The sequence below is a fragment of the Artemia franciscana genome, chromosome 16, assembly GCF_032884065.1.
Source record: "Artemia franciscana chromosome 16, ASM3288406v1, whole genome shotgun sequence".
Classification (NCBI taxonomy): domain Eukaryota; kingdom Metazoa; phylum Arthropoda; class Branchiopoda; order Anostraca; family Artemiidae; genus Artemia; species Artemia franciscana.
Genome location: NC_088878.1, coordinates 13,253,948 through 13,271,918, shown reverse-complemented (window position 1 = coordinate 13,271,918; position 17,971 = coordinate 13,253,948). Strand labels below are relative to the sequence as shown.

The following is a 17,971-nucleotide window of genomic DNA, read 5'->3' as shown; positions in this document are numbered from 1 at the left end:
AAATGCCAAAATCTCTTTAGAGGTAAACTTAAGCCAAGTCAAGATATTTTTGAAAACTTTTGATGAAAATGCCTTATTTCTTTGAGCCAGGACTATGCAACCCTGTTTGATAAGTGCATATGTAAGCACGGGTCCAAGTTTGTAACAGGTGGCCTCTCCCATGGGGACTATGGGGGAGTAAGTCGTCCCGAAGACATAGTTATAAGGTTTTTCAACGCTGAATAAAATGGCTGTCTCAGAATTTTGATCCGGTGACTTTGGGAAAATAATTAGTGTGGGAGGGAGCCTATGTCCCCTCCAATTTTTTGGTCACTTAAAAAGGACACTAGAACTTTTCATTTCCGTTATAATGAGCCCTCTCGCAAGATTCTACGACCACTGGGTCGATACGATCACCTCTGGAAAAAAAAAAAAAATAAAAACGCATCCGTGATCTGCCTTCTGGCAAAAAATACAAAATTCAACATTTTTGTAGATAGAAGCTTGAAACTTCTACAATAGGGTTCTCTGATACGCTGAATCTGATGGTGTGATTTTCGTTAAGGTTATATGACTTTTAAGTGTTGTTTCCCCCTATTTTCTGAAATAAGGCAATTTTTTCAGGCTCGTAACTTTTGATGGGTAATACTAAACTTGATGAAACTTGTATATTTAAAATTAGCATTAAAATGCGATTCTTTTCATGTAGCTATTGGTATCAAAATTCTATTTTTTAGAGTTTCGATTACTATTGAGCCAGGTCGCTCCTTACTACAGTTCGTTACCCAAAACTGATTGAAATAGCTGATCTCTATGATTTATATTATGATATTAGCTCTTCATTTCGATTAATAATAAACATGTTTCTATTTCTATAATTTGAAATTTTACAGCTTAAAACTAGTTATTTACAATGCAGCTGATGAGACCAATAAGTTGCCTTATAAGTTAGTTGTTTTTGTATACTGTTTTCGGTCCTGACTTTCCGGTAACTAAAATAATTTTTTTTTTTTTAGTTTCTTGGGTTTCTAAGGGAATTTAAACTGTACATTAATGTTATCGATATCATGGCTGGCGAGATACTATGGAAAGCCTTCTAGATTAGTATAACAATATTTCCATTTTTCCTGCGTAGGCTTCATGTTTTCAGTAAAATCCAATTTTCGTACAATCTACAAATATAGAAAAATTATAAGCAGTAGCCTTTTTGTTTCATAGATATATGGTGTAGGGCACAAAGCAATAATTTTTGCTCATTTTCAATTTCAACTTCTCTCTTTACTTCAATTAGAAAAACTTTGTTCTTTTAAAATGGAATTTTTGTGTTTTTTTAGGAAAAAAAAACAACGACCGTGACAAAACTATCTTTGTGTACTTACAGCATATATATTATATATATATATATATATATATATATATATATATATATATATATATATATATATATATATATATATATATATATATATATATATATATATATATGTGTGTGTGTGTGTGTGTGTGTGTGTGTGTTTTTAACTACGTAAAACTTGCGAATATACAATATTCATCGCTGTCCCATTGTCTTTGCATATAAATAGATTGACAGGTTTACGGACTCTTGAACATGCAACATATAATTGTCCATGGGAAAACAATCCGTATTCAGATCTTTACCGCATTTTTCTAATGATTGCCCTTGGGCTTTGTTGATGGTAATTGCTAAACGAATATTCCCTGTGTCCCCGTCGTCATTTATTTATCCCCCATGTGCCCTTTCGGCGTCCCCGTTGTAGTTGTGTCCCTGTGTCCCGGTCGTCATTTATATTCCCTGTGTCCCGGGCGTCATTTGTGTCCCGGTGTCTCGGTCTGTAATTTCTCTTTGAGTGTCCCGGTCGTCATTTATATTCCCTGTGTCCCGCTTGTCATTTGTGTCCCGGTGTCCCGGTCTGTAATTTCTCTTTGAGTGTCCCGGTGTCCCAGTCTGTAATTTCTCTTTGAGTGTCCCGGTCGTCATTTATATTCCTTGTGTCCCGGTGTCCCGGTCTGTAACATACGACAATAGATCAATTGTGTTGTAACTTTGTTCACGATCCCATTCTACACATGTAGAAATAGAAGCAGTACGATTAGGTGAAGGCATTCGCAAATGCTTGAGAAGTTTGTTTACAATACATACGCACAAATCTTCAATCATAACTAAAGTGCAGTTATAAATTTCTGTTGTAAAGTCCAAGGTCATATCTGACCTTTCTAGCCGTATTCGGTGGAGTATATTCTCGGCCATTTGCGATTTGTATTTCTCCCATACCTCTGTAGGAGATGAAGGAGAGCAACTTTTCCCAGGATGGATTATATGTAAATGTAATAAATGACGAATCATTCATCTATAGGCATAATATTTCATTTCGCTGCATTTCTTACCCATTTCTTTGTTAGTGGCTGAATTTATCAATTTAATATTAAAGTCATAGCCGTCGGTTCAATCCCAAAAAATGATAGGATATTGTAGGGCATCGTAGCATCGATGAGTTCAAGCAATTTTTGTCAACTGATTGTTTCGCCTATAAAGAATATTATCTCGAGGTAAGAACTGATCACCGACCATAACGATTGCCACTTCGTTGATAGTTGCGTATCAGTAGGCATCAATTCGATAGCTGTTTTGAACAGAAGCACTAAATTATTATTTTTGTGGAAAAGATGTTGCAACTGGGAAACGATAGTCCTTTCAATGTCGTTTTTTTATCATCGGTATCACTTTCAAGTTGTTTGGTTTGTTTTACCTTGGCTTGTCTTTCGTCACTATGAAATACATATCGCCGAACCTTTGTTTTTTTTTAACTGAAATCTGGTAGGCATTGATGACCTTATCCAGGTCAAAATCCCAAACCCAATCATCATCGTCATCATTTTAAGTTTTGATACGTTTCGACTCTCACTGTCCAGGTTGATTTTCATGTAACTGCGCGGTTTTGCGTTCTTTAGCCGCAAGCCTTTTGGCATTAACTCTTTGAGCAGCTTCCTCGGCTGTTCCTTCTGCCACTGTAGGATTTATACTAAAATTTCTCTTTGAATTAACTATTTGAGCAGCTTCCTCGGCTGTTTCTTCTGTCATTTTAAGATCTATACTAAAAATTTCTCTTTGAAACGCTTTCTTATATACTTATAATGACGTCATATACAAAGCCTTTGACGTCATATACAAACATACGAAATACATACATAACGTCATAATGCTCAGTCCTTATAATGACGTCAGTGGACAAACGTGACGTCAGTCGACAAACAACTTATTTATATATATATATATATATATATATATATATATATATATATATATATATATATATATATATATATATATATATATATAGCAGAGCCAGGAGACAAAATCTTCTCGAGTCACCTCATCCAAAACTACATCTCCAAACGTTTCATTCATTTAGCACTACTACTTTCTCTAAAGCATTAGCTATTTTTATCTATTTTTCCGGGTGGAGAAGTATTAATTGAAGTGAGCATAGGAAGACAAAGTATATTAAGAACTTTCCAAATTCAAAATTTTGAACGAGTGGCATTATGGGATGTATATTATATACAGCTTTTGGTAAGTTTTCAGTCGATTAGTTAATTTTGAATCACGAGCAATTTGACTGTTTGACCAAAATTGTTCTTTTTTGGCATAAAGTGGCACTGTGTGCGATCCCTTTCTTGACAAAGAAAGGGATGGGTGGTTGAACCTAAAAATGCCATTCCAATGAGCTTCCTTGTTTTTCATGACGGAGAACTTTAAACCTCCAAGGAAGGATTTTAAACCATAACAAACTCGATGGTTATCTTGTTTTGTTTTCTCATGATTGGGTATTATATTCTCCAGAGCTTTGACCCTCTTTGGGCTGAAATTGATCTTATGCAGCAGGAAATTGCAGAAAACGAAACTTCACCAAGGTTTTCAAGATGAGAAACTAAAAACCTCCTGAAAAGATTTCATATCGTTACGTTTTGCTTTACTTGTAATATCCTTTCCTTCATTCAAATATTCTTCACCAATTAGTTCAATATGTGTTCAAAGTGGATGACCAGTTAAAGATTTTCGACAACGATAATTTCCGTGGTGCATAGGCCTGCTTTTTAAATCGAAATAACATCTATTTTGCGGGGTTTCATAGCTTTTTTTTATTCTCATAAGCCATATATTTCAATTACAAATTATTCTTTAGTAAAATCCGAATGATAATAGTTATTCCCAAAACAGATTTACATGGAAAATTTTTTCACTAGACGTTTCCTTTACAAACATGTTTATGAATTTAATCTACTAAGGGCCGTTAATCGCTCTTTGCCAGGTTGCAGTTACTGTTACAACCATGAAGTAAGGTCACACCCTCGTTCAAGAGCGTATTCGTAACGGGGTAATTAATTCTTTTCCTGTTTATAGTCTTAATTTATAGAAAAAGATATATTTTACTATTCAACCATTAGTTTTTTGTAAAATTGTTAGCAATCATTTTCTTATTAAAAAAAAAGACTGAAAGATAAAATTTGAAGTAATTCTACACATGGAATTTTGTAATTTTCTACCAATGGGCATGAAAACATCTGCCCTATACCCGGTACATCTGCAACTTCACAAAAGAACCCTGCTCAATCTAGAATCTGCCGAAAAAGACTAGTGGCTCCATTTAATTGCACAAATAACGTGCAAGAGAACTAGTCTTAATAATTATTTTGTTTGGAAAATACATGGCAGATATTTTAGTAACATTTTGGTCCAGTTTCTGCATAATGGCTCCCTTCCACCATTCGGAACTTCAGTCCTTACCTCCCCCCGAGTTTTTTTTTTTTTCAAGAATAAAGAACATTTCAGCCAATAGATTTTGATACCAAATTTAAGATCAAAATTAAAAGTGGGAGTGTAATTCGTACCACCTTGGTCTAGCCTGATTCCATCAATGTTTTATAACCCTCAGTGGGGATTGAAAGATTCCTATTTCAAATCAGAAAATTACTAGCCTGGATTTAGCTAGACAAATTAGCACAAGTATCTTTAATTGGTTGGCTCTCAATTTTATATAGTAAACCCTCCAGATCTTTAAATCTTCACGGGAACTACTGAAAAATAATGGCTAGGAAAACCATCTGTCAAAAACCTAAGGGAAGAAAACATATATTTATTCTTAGCAAAACTTTCGTTGTTGCATAGGGCTCCGATCCTAAAGCATTTTACCTAGTCCCCCCTCTATTTCAGAAACCCAAAAGTTCAGGTGCACTGAGTTTGACTATCAACGGTCTAAGTATTTAGACTCGCAGGTCTGCAAATGCATACTAAACAACTAGCCATACCATTAACCACCGACAGGTAAAAAAAGAATAAAAGACCCCTCACGATTATTTAACAATGCCTGCCATATGTCTGAATCTTCCGACAGGACCTCCTTCATTCATTCAGAAGTGGATTACGTTTCAAAAACCCGCAATACTAAGGCGCGGGAAAAATCAATGGAATTTGAAAATTGACCCTTGAATTCGTCTCCATAATGAAATTTGGGTAGCACTTAACACGGTCACAAGCTAGGCAAGATAATTAAAATGGACTGCTTTAATATTCTAAATTATAGGGAGGGTCAGGAGAGCAGTAAATTATTACAATTTTCTGTGTGTGAATGTAAATCAAAAGGGAACGTTGGAAAATACAAACCCCTAAGAACAAAATTTTCAAAATGAATTCTTCTGGTGACAGAAAAAGCATTCTGTCACTTTTTTCCTTAGTAGGATTCGATCATTTTGTTAGTATTTCTCAAACCCAAAATGGAAATGAAACTAAACATCTGGTACCAATGCCCCAAGAAGGGATGTAATGACTGGGATCCATGGTTCACAGTCGCTGAACAACAAGCAAAAATGTCCATCAGTCCGGACTTGATCCTCTGAAAAAGCGACAAAATTCCAAGCTGCCAACCCCAAGCCAATTTAATTGAAAAACAATAGTCATTCTTATGGATGCGGATGACAAGATTATAGCCTTTCCCTCAAAAAGGACCCATCGAGCACAGACCCTCAGCACCAGAAGTGTAGTGGTGTTCCAGGTCTTTTTCACATTCCGCAAGGGCCGCAACTTATGCAAATTGCCCACTGTTCGCAGATAGGTATTAAAGTGAATAAAAAGGAAAACATGACTGGTCCTGACGGTGCAATCCGATTGAAACTTTCGGGGATTGTATCCTGGGCCAATTAAACCTCAAGGTGTTGCGGGGGAAGAAATTAGGGAAATAGGCAGATGTTACTGTTTTATCTCTGTTCTGTTTAAAACTTACATCCCTAAGTCCCAACCCCAAGGGGACCATTGTACAACTATGGATTGGGGGCCCTCCCGCTCAAAAATAATCCACTACTATTTTTAATGGCTAAAACTTCAATTCATAAGTCCTGGTCCTAAGAGGACTCTAATCAATAAATTAAAAATCTTGATTCACCAAGAATGGGGAAAGAAACAAGGCCAAAAAACTTGTTTTTATAAACGGCTTGAAATTTACAGCCGTCAGTCTTTGGGTCAAAGCACCCTAATGTAGAAATATAAATTTAGTTTGGACTCCAGGCCCCTTGCTTAAGTTGGTTCAGATAGTTTTTTCAATCGGCTTAAAAGTTATATTCCTTGTCGTTTGGCCAAGAAGATCCTAATGCAGAAAAAACAAGAGCTAACAGCTCATATGGCACTTGTGACGAGGCAAGAAGAGCTAAGAGCCAAGAGACCATATGGTGTGAGCTCTAACAAAATTCTACGAATCAATAGATTGATTTAAAAGGAAAGTAAAAGGCTTAATGCCGGTCAGGATTTAGAATAAGAGCTCTGAGTCACCATGTCCTTCTAAATATAAAAATTCATTAAGATCCGATCACCCACTCGTAAGTTATAAATACCTAATTTTTTCTAATTTTTCCTCTCCCTTTAGCCCCCAGATGGTTGAACCTGGGAAAACGACTTTATCAACTCAATTTGTGGAGGTCCCTGACACGCCTACTGATTTTCATCGTCCTAGCACGCCCAGAAGCACCTGACTCGCCAAATCACTGAACCCCTGCCCCCAAATCCCCCAAAGAGAGCGAATCCAGTACGATTCCGTTAATCACGTATCAAGGACATTTGCTTATTCTATCCACCAAGCTTCATCCTGATTCCTCCACTCCAGGTGTTTCCCAAGATTTCCCTCCAGCTCCCCCCAATGTCAAAGATCTGGTCGGGATTTGAAATAAGAGTTCTGAGACAAGGATTCCTTCTAAATATCAAATTTCATTAAGATCCGATCACCTATTCGTAAGATAAAAATACCCCAATTTTCCCGTTTTCCAAGAATTCCGGTTTCCCCCTCCAACTCTCCAAAATGTCACGGGATCTGGTCAGAATTAAAAATTAGAGCTTTAAAGCACAAGATCCTTCTAAATATCAAATTTCATTAAGATCTGGTCACCCTTTCGTAAGTTACAAATACCTCAATTTTCAAAATTACCCCCCCCCCTCAACTCCACCAAAGAGAGCAGATCCGGTCCAGTTATGACAGTCACGTATCTTAGACAGGTTTTTATTCTTCCCATCCAGTTTCATTCTGATCTCACCGCTTTAAGTATTTTCTAAGATTTCCGGTCACCCCCCAACTGTCCCCCCCCCCAATTACGCTGGATCCGGTTGATATCTAAAATGAGAGATCTGAGTTACGAGGTCCTTCTTAATATGAAATTTCATGAAGATCCGATCACTCCCTCGTAAGTTAAAAACACGTCACTTTTTCTAATTTTTCAGAATTAACCCCTCCCCCAATAGAGCGGATCCACTGCAATTATGTGTATCATGTATCTAAGACTTCTGCATATTTTTCCCACCGAGTTTCATCCCGATCCCTCCAATCTAAGCGTTTTCCATGATTTTAGGTTCCCCCATCCGAAATCCCCCCAAAGTCACCAGATCCGGTCGGGATTTAAAATAAGAGCTTTGAAACACTATATCCTTCTAAATATCAAATTTCATTGAGATCCGATCACCCGTTCGTAAGTTAAAAATACCGCATTTTTCTAATTTTTCAGAATTAATCCCCCCCCCAACTACCCCAAAGAGAGCGGATCCGTTCCGGTTATGTCAATCATGTATCTCAGACTTGTGCTTATTATACCCACCAGGTTTCATCCCGATCCCTTCACTCTAAGTGTTTTCCAAGTTTCAGGTTTCCCCTCCCAACTCCCCCCCCCAATGTCACCAGATACGGTCTGGATTTAAAATAAGAGCTCTGAGACACGATATCCTTCTAAACATCAAATTTCATTGAGATCCGATCACCCGTTCGTAAGTTAAAAATACCTCATTTTTTCTAATTTTTCGGAATTACCCCCCCCCCAACAACCCCAAAGAGAGAGGATCCGTTCCGGTTATGTCAATCATGTATCTCAGACTTGTGCTTATTTTCCCCAACAAGTTTCATCCCGATCCCTCCACTCTAAGTGTTTTCCAAGTTTTAGGTTTCGCCCTCCCAACTCCCCCCCCCCAATGTCACCAGATCCAGTTGAGATTTAGAGTAAGAGCTCTGAGAAACAATATCCTTCTAAATATAAAATTTCATTGAGATCCGATCACCCGTTCGTAAGTTAAAAATACCGCATTTTTTCTAATTTTTCAGACTTACACCCCCCCCCCCCAAACTCCCCCAAACATAGCAGATCCGTTCCGGTTATATCAATAACGTATCTAGGTCTTCTGCTTATTTTTCCCACCAAGTTTCATCCTGATCCCTCCACTCAAAGCGTTTCCAAAATTTTAGGTTTTCCCCCTCAAACTCCCCCCAATTCCAAATCAAAAACATCAAATTCCAAACATCAAATTTCATTAAGATCCCATCACCCGCTCTTAAGTTAAAAACACTTCATTTTTTCTATTTCCTCTGAATTAACCGGCCCCCACTCCCCCCAGATGGTCAAATCGGGAAAATGACTATTTCTAATTTAATCTGGTCCGGTCCCTGATACGCTTACCAAATTTCTTCGTCCTAGCTTACCTGGAAGTGCCTAAAGTAGCAAAACCGAGACCAACAGAATTTGTGATTGCTATATGTCACTTGGTTAATACCAAGTGCCATAAAAATTGGGTTGAGGACAAGGCCGGAATGAACACCAGAAATCGGCCCATTTTATTTGGATCGACTTGAAACTTACACTGGTAAGACCTTAACCAAAGATACCCAAAAGTAGAGAAATGATTAGGTTTGAGACACTAGACAAGTGAAAATAGAGCCCAAAAAGTTGGCTGAAAAATAGATTTTGACCAATATAGTATTAATATAGTATAATAATATAGAAATAGTATTGACGTTTTTTTTTGGTCGGGATGGTTTGGTTAGGTTCCATAATTTTACAATGTCCTTAATTATACAATGGTCCCCTTGGCCTTGACTGAATACATTTGGAACCAAAAAAAAGAAAAGGAAAATAAAGAATAAAAACTTCAAATGAAGTATTAGCCCTTAGAAATAGTATTGGCTTATTTTTAAGGTGGGATAACCCCCCAATTCATAATTGTACAATGGTCCCCTTGGCCTTGGGACTGAATACATTTGGAATCAAAGAACGAATTTTATTAGTCCTCTTTTTATTTGGAAAACAACCCTATCAAAACATCGTAATATCCAACAGTAAATTAACAGGGAAATACAACAAAAGGTAAATACATTCGGCAAACCTTTATTAAATCAAAAAATGGTTCTTTAGTAAGTTCTTGCAGTCACACGCTGGGATCAAATAAGGTCAACCTTGAAATTTCATAAGGCAAAACTTTTACAACTGTATTGTGTATTTGGAATATATACAGAAACAGAAGTATATATTATCTGAAAAAAAAATTCGGAATCAGGATTTGACCTTTGTACTAATGCTCAAATCCTTTCATCCTAATCCTTAAACGCTTATACATAGCATGTTTTCTCTTAAGATTTCAGGAAGCTGCACGATTTTGGCCTTATACCTGGAATCCTTTCCTTCTCCATTTTTATGGAACTTGGTACTAACCAAGTGACATATAGCAATCGCAAATTCTGTCGGTCTGTCTGTTTGTCGGTCCCAGTTTTGCTACTTTAGGCACTTCCAGGTAAGCTAGGACGATGAAATTTGGCGAGCGTATCAGGGAACGGACCAGATTAAATTAGAAATAGTCGTTTTCCCGAATTGACCATCTGGGTGGGGGGAGTGGTGGTCCGGTTAATTCGAAAAAAAATAGAAAAATTGAAGTATTTTTAACTTGTGAGCGGGTGATGGGATCTTAATGAAATTTGATGTTTGGAATGATATTGTATATGAGCTCATACCATATGATATCTTGGCTCTTAGCTCTTCTTGCCTCGTCACAAGTGCCATATGAGCTCTTAGCTCTTGTTCAACCTTTAAATACTTTGTATAGGAGTTATTAAAGAGAAGGGCATCGACAAGAACTACCTGTTTTTCAGCCCAGAATCTGAACATATGTCGCTATAAAACATGCTAAAAAACATTTATAATATTAGAATGCTGAAAAAAGAGCTATATTAAATGTTACTATTTCAGGTATTACCTTTAAACGGATTTTACTGAAACCCATGTTGTTTTTTTACTTTGATATTTTTACCAGGAGACGCGAGCATTAAATAGAAATACCATTGACCCACTTTTACCAGAAATGGACCAAATAATCTATTTATTAAAGGTAAACTGGCTCATCCCCGGAGTTACTGATGGTATTAAGAATATATTTGATTCCAGTTGTGGTTTTGGCCTTTGTTGTGCCCGGGGCAAAATCTTGATAAGCACCGTCCTCCCTGCTTCCCAAAAATTTACAGGCTAAATTTTAGCGAAATTTTCATCTTTGAAACTATATATAAATGAAAACAAAGTTTTCATTTATAAACAAAATTTGAACACGAAAAATCACACAAAAATTAAAACTAATTCAATTCGGCCTATTTACTTTTATCTTCAAGGAATAGTGATAGGATTATGGGGAAAATAAAAATTTTGGATTAAATTTGGTTATACTTACTGCCAACTACTCCCTCTAATTTATTATAATAAAAATAATTTTTTCAAAAATTACAAAATGATTATAACCGTCAGATTATTCATTCGGTTATTCATTTTGCACCCCTAAAATGTTTGTACCCGGAGTGAGTACCCCCCCCCCCTTTACCCCCTTAAGCCACTTGTATTTGATTCAATTTTTATTCTATTTTCCAGGTTTAACTAACTACAGTTTCGGTTTCAAAATCTTATTCTTCCAGCAGCCTTTAAATTGGGACGAAATGTAATTTAAAAAAATGGCCTGAAAAAGTACTTAATAATAACTGACACTTGGGAGATTAAAGTATTTGGTTTTCTTTCTGATTTTTGACGAGAAAATATGTGGAAAATGTCATAAGAGTGATGAGGGAGCCCAGGAGGCCAGTCATAGTATGACATTGAGGTGTGAATTGAAATGGTGTAACACGGAGGGATTTCTTGTGAAAAAAACACGAATCATTGGATTTAAATCATACTTTTATCGTTTAAATTTCTGGTAAAAATGCCTTAAGAATGATAATATGTATCACAGGGGTGCCATGGAGCAGCCACATATTGCCATGGTGGCGTAAATTGCTTGGACTAACATGTTCTATAGCTCAAAGTTAAGGTGGGAGGTGCTAAATGAATTTCCCAATGGTGGAGGGGAGGCTGAAATCTAACGCTCAGCCAAAGAAACTAGGTATTTTTATTTAAATGCTTCAACAATATCTTAGTGTGGCTTAAGTTTACCTCTAACGAAATTTTGTGAAACTTAAAGATAAAATATTCAAATGTGCGCTTGTCAACAGGGATTGACTAGTCTTGGCTCAAAGAAAAGCGGCATTTTCATTAAAAGCTCTCCAAAATATCTTAATGAAGTTTAAATTTACCTCTAATAACAAGTCTCCCCTCTGGAATTAGTTGGAAGGATCCCTGCCTTTCTTTAGTTCATGGTTCCTTTTGCTTATATTTTATCCTATAGAAGCTTTTTTCACGCTTAGCTTTTTCAGTTTTTATGGTACTTGCTATTTACCAAGTGACATATAGCGATCGCAATTTCTGTCGATCTGTCTGTCTGTCGGTCCCGGATTTGCTAGTTTGGGCACTTACAGATAAGCTAGGACGATGAAATTTGGCAGGCGCATCAGGGACCAGACCAAATTAAATTAGAAATAGCGGTTTCCCCGATTCGACCATTTGGGGGGGAGTGGGGGGACGGTTAAATCGGAAAAGTTTGAAAAAATGAGGTATTTTCAACTTACGAAAGTGTGATCGGATCTTTATGAAATTTCATATTTAGAAGGAACTCGTAACTCAGACCGCTTATTTTAAAAATCGACCAGATCCAATGTCATTGGGGGGAGCCGAAAATCTTGGAAAACACTTAGAGTGGAGAGATAGGGATGAAACTTGGTGGGAAGAATAAGCACAAGTCCTAGATAAGTGATTGACATTACATGACCAAATATGCTCTCTTTGAGGGAGTTTGGGAGGATCTAATTTGGTAATTTGGAAAAATAAGAAAAATATGAGGCATTTTTAACTTGTGAACGGGTAATTGGATCTTAATGAAATTTGACATTTGGAAGGACCTCATGTCTCAGAGCTCTTATTTTAAATCCCAACAGGATCCGGTGACATTGGGGGGAGTTGGAGGAGGAAACTAGAAATCTAGGAAAACGCTTAGAGTGGAGAGATCGTGATGCTAATTGGTGGGAAGAATAAACACAAGTCCTAGATACGTGATTGACATAACCAGACGGGATTGGTTCTCTCTGCAGGAGTTGGGGGGAAGGGTTTGATTTGGAAAACTAAGAAAAAATTATGTATTTTTGACTTACAAACGGGTGATCAGATATCAATACAATTTGATATTTAGAACGACCTCGTGTCTCAGAGCTCTTGTTTTAAATCGCAACCGGATCCGGGAACATTAGGGGGAGTTGGAAGGGGATACCAGAAATCATGCAAAACGCTTAGAGCGTAGGGATCGGGATGAAACTTGGTGGGAAGAATAAGTATGTGTCCTAGATACGTTATTGAAATAACCGGACTAAATCCACTCTCTATGGTAGAGTTGGGGGGTTGCTAGTTTGGGCACTTCCAATTAAGCTAGGACAATGAAAGTTGGCATGCGTTTCAGGGACCAGGCTAAATTAAATTAGAAATAGTATCTTTCCCAAAGATACTAAAATTTTGGTATTAAAAATGAGGTATTTTCAACTTACGAACGGGTTATCACATCGTAATGAAATTTTATATTCAGAAGGACCTCGTGTATCAGAGGTCTTATTTTAAATCCCGACCAGATCCGGTGACATTGGGGGATTTGGAGGGGGAAACCGGAAATCTTGGAAACGCTTATAGTGGAAAGACCGTATTGAAACTTGGTGGGAAGAAGTTCTTAGCTCTTATGACCTCATCAAAAGTGTCATATGAGCTCTTGGCTCTTGTTTTAGTTTGAATTGCTTTTTTCTGGGTTTTACAGATCGGCCACATATTAACATGGTGGCATGAATTGTTTGGAATAACATGTTCAACAGCTTAAAGTTAAGGTTGGGGGCTCAGTCAAAGAAACGAGGCATTTTCATTAAAAGCCCTCAAAAATATCGTAAGGTGGCTTAAATTTACCTCTAACGAGATTATGTGAAATTTTAGAGAAAATATTCAAATGTGCGCTTTTCAACAGGGAATGCTTAGTCTTGGCTCAAAGAAAAGCGACATTTTCATTAAAAACTCTCCAAAATATCTTAATGTGGTTTAAATTTACCTCTAATATCAAGCCTCCCATCTGAAATTGATTGGTAGGATCCCTCCCTTTTTTAGTTCATGGTTCTTTTTTCTTATATTCTATCCTATATAAGCTTCTTCACGTTTTTTTTTTTTTTCATTTTTGAGTTTGAATTGCTTTTTCTGGCCAGCCACATTGCCTTAGTGACGTGAATTGCTTGGACTAACATGTTCTATAGATTAAGTTAAGATGGGAGGTGTTAAAAGAATTGTTTCGACTGAAGGGGATTGAAATCTAACGCTCAGTCAAATAAACGAGGTATTTTCATTAAAATCCCTCAAAAATATCTTAATATGGCTTCAATTCACCTCTAACGGGATTATGTGAAATTTGAAGCAAAAATATTATTCAAATGTGCGCTTGTCAATCGGGAATGTAAAGTGTTGGCTCAAAGAAAAGTGACATTTTTATTAAAAGCCCTCAAAATGTTTTAATGTGGTTTAAATTTACCTTTAATAACAAAACCACCCCTCCGGAATTGGTTGCTAAGGTCCCCACCGTTCTTTAAGACATGGTTCCTTTTGCTTATATTTTATCCTATGTCAGGGTTTTTTAGGTTTTATTTTTCCGCTGTTGAGTTTTAACTGCTTTTTTTTCTGTGTTTTAATAATACTTGTAAATTTGTTTTTATTAATAAAATTTTTATGCACACTAAAAGGTTGTATCTTTTAAATTTATTGATCTAAGTTAAAACTTCGATAGGTGATCGTTTGGACAATTTTAATCATCTTGCAGCCCATGTACATTGGTATGATCGTTCAAAAATGCCCTTAGTATAAGTGTAAAATTTTGTGTAGTGAAGAGGAAAAGAAATACTTCTGATCATGTATGAAGATGTACCATATTCTACTCACAATGATACTCTAGCTTTTCTTTCAGTTCTGATAGTACGTTCAAGTTCCAATTGACCGCAATCACATAGGAACATGCAATACATTTAATTATTCTAGTGAACGCAAACAGGGGCTTTCCTTGCAAGCAGTAGGTTATTATGTAAAGTTTATTAGCCGAAACATAATATTGAAAAGGTTCTCATGGTCCAACTAGTTAGCGGTCAATTCTATTGAGGGGTGAATCCCTTTCGAATCCTAGTGTGGACAAAAAATCTTCAAATAATAAGTATCCCCTTAGAACAACGCATTAAAAAAAACAAATTGAAAGAAGAAATAAACGCCTTGAAAGAAAAAGAAATCCCGAAAAAAATTTCTAATTATTATGCAACAGTGATGTTTGTACCGTCACTACGTAACATCTCACGTGTGCGTTGTCATTATGTAACATTCTACATGTGCGCCCTTACAAGCGGGGATCCCCCACGGACCCGGAAGTCTAGCACATCACACGAGATTGCATCATCCTTAACATAAGTAAATATTCCCCTATTACATGACATCCAAAGAAACCTTGAAACATCTTGAAAAACGTCTTGTCGGTGAAATTGGTTGCTAGGGCTCCCGCTGGGATTACTCACTAGGCGCCGGGTTGAATTGGATTCTAGTGGCCCCGGTGGTTAGGTTAGGGAATATCGTTGAAATTGAATGCTAAGGCCCCGTTGGATATGACTGCTAGGGCCCCCCCGGTGGAACTGGATGCTAGGGCCCGCATTGGAATTGGCTGCTAAGGCCCTCTGGTGGTTAGGTTTAGGTCATTGGAATTGGATGCTTGGGGCCCCGCTTAAATTGGACGCTATGTTCCCCTGGTGGTAAGCTTAGGGGCGCTGGTGAAATTGGATGATAGGGGGCCTACAGTGGAATTGGATGCCAGGACCCTATTGGTATCGTTTCCTATGGCTCCGTGGAATTGGATAATAGGGGACTGGTGGAATTGCTCGCTAGGGGTCCGGCGTCTTTAAGGCCCCCCACTAGACGGCCCTCCTAGGTTTTTTAAAAAGAAACTATTACTTAACAGACACCTGCATCTTTTAAAGAACATTCCCTATGACGTAACATGCACCTGCACCGTTTAGAAAACATTCCCTATTACGTAACAAACACCTACGCATTGAAGAAGTTTAAAAAAAAGTGTCGGGATCGGGATTCAAAGCGATAGCTATGTCGTGGATCTTTAAAAGCCTACCCTACTCGATAAGTTTAGTAAAAAGGAAAATATTTACGAAGACTGGCGGTTTTGGTTGTTGTACTACCTATAAAAAGGATAAGCAAAGCAAACCAACTTAATAAAATAAAAAAAAAGAATACGTACTGAAGAAGCTAATGGAGTCCTACTCTGCTGAACTATCTGTGTCCCTGTCTGGTTGAAACTCGAGGGATGAGTCCTTATGACCCGTATAGGTTGTGATCCATTTTGACTAGTTATCCCACTTATAGCTGAAGCTCTTATGACCTTCACCATTTGGGGTTGTCCTAGAACGACACAGTCTCAGGTTAAATGCTCAAAATATCACCTTATGCAAAACCAAAGTTTATTAGAGGAAAACAGTTAAACCTTTGACTCTGACGATATTTCAAGAACTTACAAAAGTCAATTTAGTCAATTCCATAATTTGTATCCCAATAAGGCTTTTAAAGGCGCACAAGAGGGTATACTTGAAGGTTAATCCCTCGAGAATTTGGTCTTGATTATGCGAACCTGTTTGTCACGTATAACTATAGGGAGTTGGTTGCTACGGAATCGTTTGCTTAAACAAATATTTTCTTCAAGAATTCTTTCAAAGTTGTTATGTTAATTGTTTAAAAAATACGAGGGCCAGGTAGGAAAAACACTCAAGGCTCACCAGTCAAGTAGGGAAACCCCGTTTGTAAAAATTAACCTTAATCCAATGTTTACTTATGAAGATGGCGTAATCTCGCATGAGTATAAAGATGGGTTAAAAATTTACCTTAAATTAACCTAATAAGGTTAAGAATTAACCTTAATCCAATGTTTACTTATAAAGATGGCGTTTTCTATTTATCAATCCAAAGGAAAATATTCTTTCAAGAGTGCTCGAAGATATAGTGAAAAATAATTCTCCATCTTTGGACTATTGTATGAGATTTTACGTCCCAGGCCAGATGCAATTACTCAATTTGTTGACATACTAATTGAAACAAATCAAAATGATATTGTGGATTTGATTTTGAACGCTATCTGGACAATATCCGAAAGAAAATAAGTCGAAAAATCCTGACCAAATTACTCCTCCAAGGAGTAAGAGGAACATTCATTTTATCGATCGCAAGTCAGTTTGTTTTTAGAAGTGAGACTCTCAATAGTGAAAAATACTTAAAACATGACCACTATGCTTGTTTACATTGGACATCAGGTCATCCAGTGAGAATTGTACTATTGTTGATGACTATGGAAAACGTGAAGATAATGCAGTCCATTTAAGTTCTGTATGCAAGAGTATGTTCAGTGCAAATTAAAGACTGCCATAGCCGGCTAGTCCCAAGCCCAGTTAAGAAAGGAGGAGGGGTCGACGGGGGAGGACACCTGTCGGATAAATAAATTCCCATTAAACATCTATGAAGAAATGAATACTCCCAGAAATATTGTGGCTGCTACGGCGTCCCCGGTTTCAAGCGACACGATCTCGCTCTCTGGAATAGCGGCGAGATCGAAAAGTGTGCGAGCTATTTCCTGCAAAATAAATCTACGGAGGCATAAATTCCGAATCTATGACTGGAATGTGAGATCGGTGAAGCGTGAATCAACAAGGCTAGTGATGGCTATGGAATCGAATCGTTACCAAGCAGACACTTTGTCTATCAGAGACAAGATTGAACGGGCTGTCTGAAGAAACCATACCAGTCCATGACTCCGACAACTCTTACTTATTCCTCAGCTCTGGTGTGCATGATAGATCTGGTGACCATGGAGTCAGCATTAGAAGCAGTATGCGCACAGCACCTTTTGTTTCTTTAACAACCTCTTCAGCAAACGCTGAAAGTTTCAGCTTAATAAATACCATCAACCATTCCTGAAGCATTTCTGATGCATCCGCTTGACAACCTGGGTGGGAATAGTATGTTTCGATTCAGTTCCATACAGTTTCTATGTGTCCAAGTTCTTCGCCTTAATATCCCTAGTTTTAACATCAGTAATAGTAGTAGCTATAGCATTAATTGCAGTAGTCTACGCTTTAGTGGCATTAGTAGCAATAGAAGCAGTAAAAATAGTAACAGAAGTAGTAGTATGCGAAGAAGCAGCAGCATTAGGATGCAATTT

The 17,971-nt window shown here is 37.3% G+C and overlaps 1 protein-coding gene across 1 annotated transcript in view; it reads right to left on the bottom strand.

The window, feature by feature from the left end:
• The window catches only part of LOC136037096 (transcription factor Dp-1-like), a 98,093-nt gene that overhangs the window by 49,001 nt on the left and 31,121 nt on the right, over positions 1-17,971 (bottom strand). Inside the window, exon 3 of the mRNA XM_065719551.1 lies at positions 16,004-16,164. Within this exon, the coding sequence (XP_065575623.1) occupies positions 16,004-16,164 (161 nt within the window). The remainder of the gene's footprint in view (positions 1-16,003; positions 16,165-17,971) is intronic.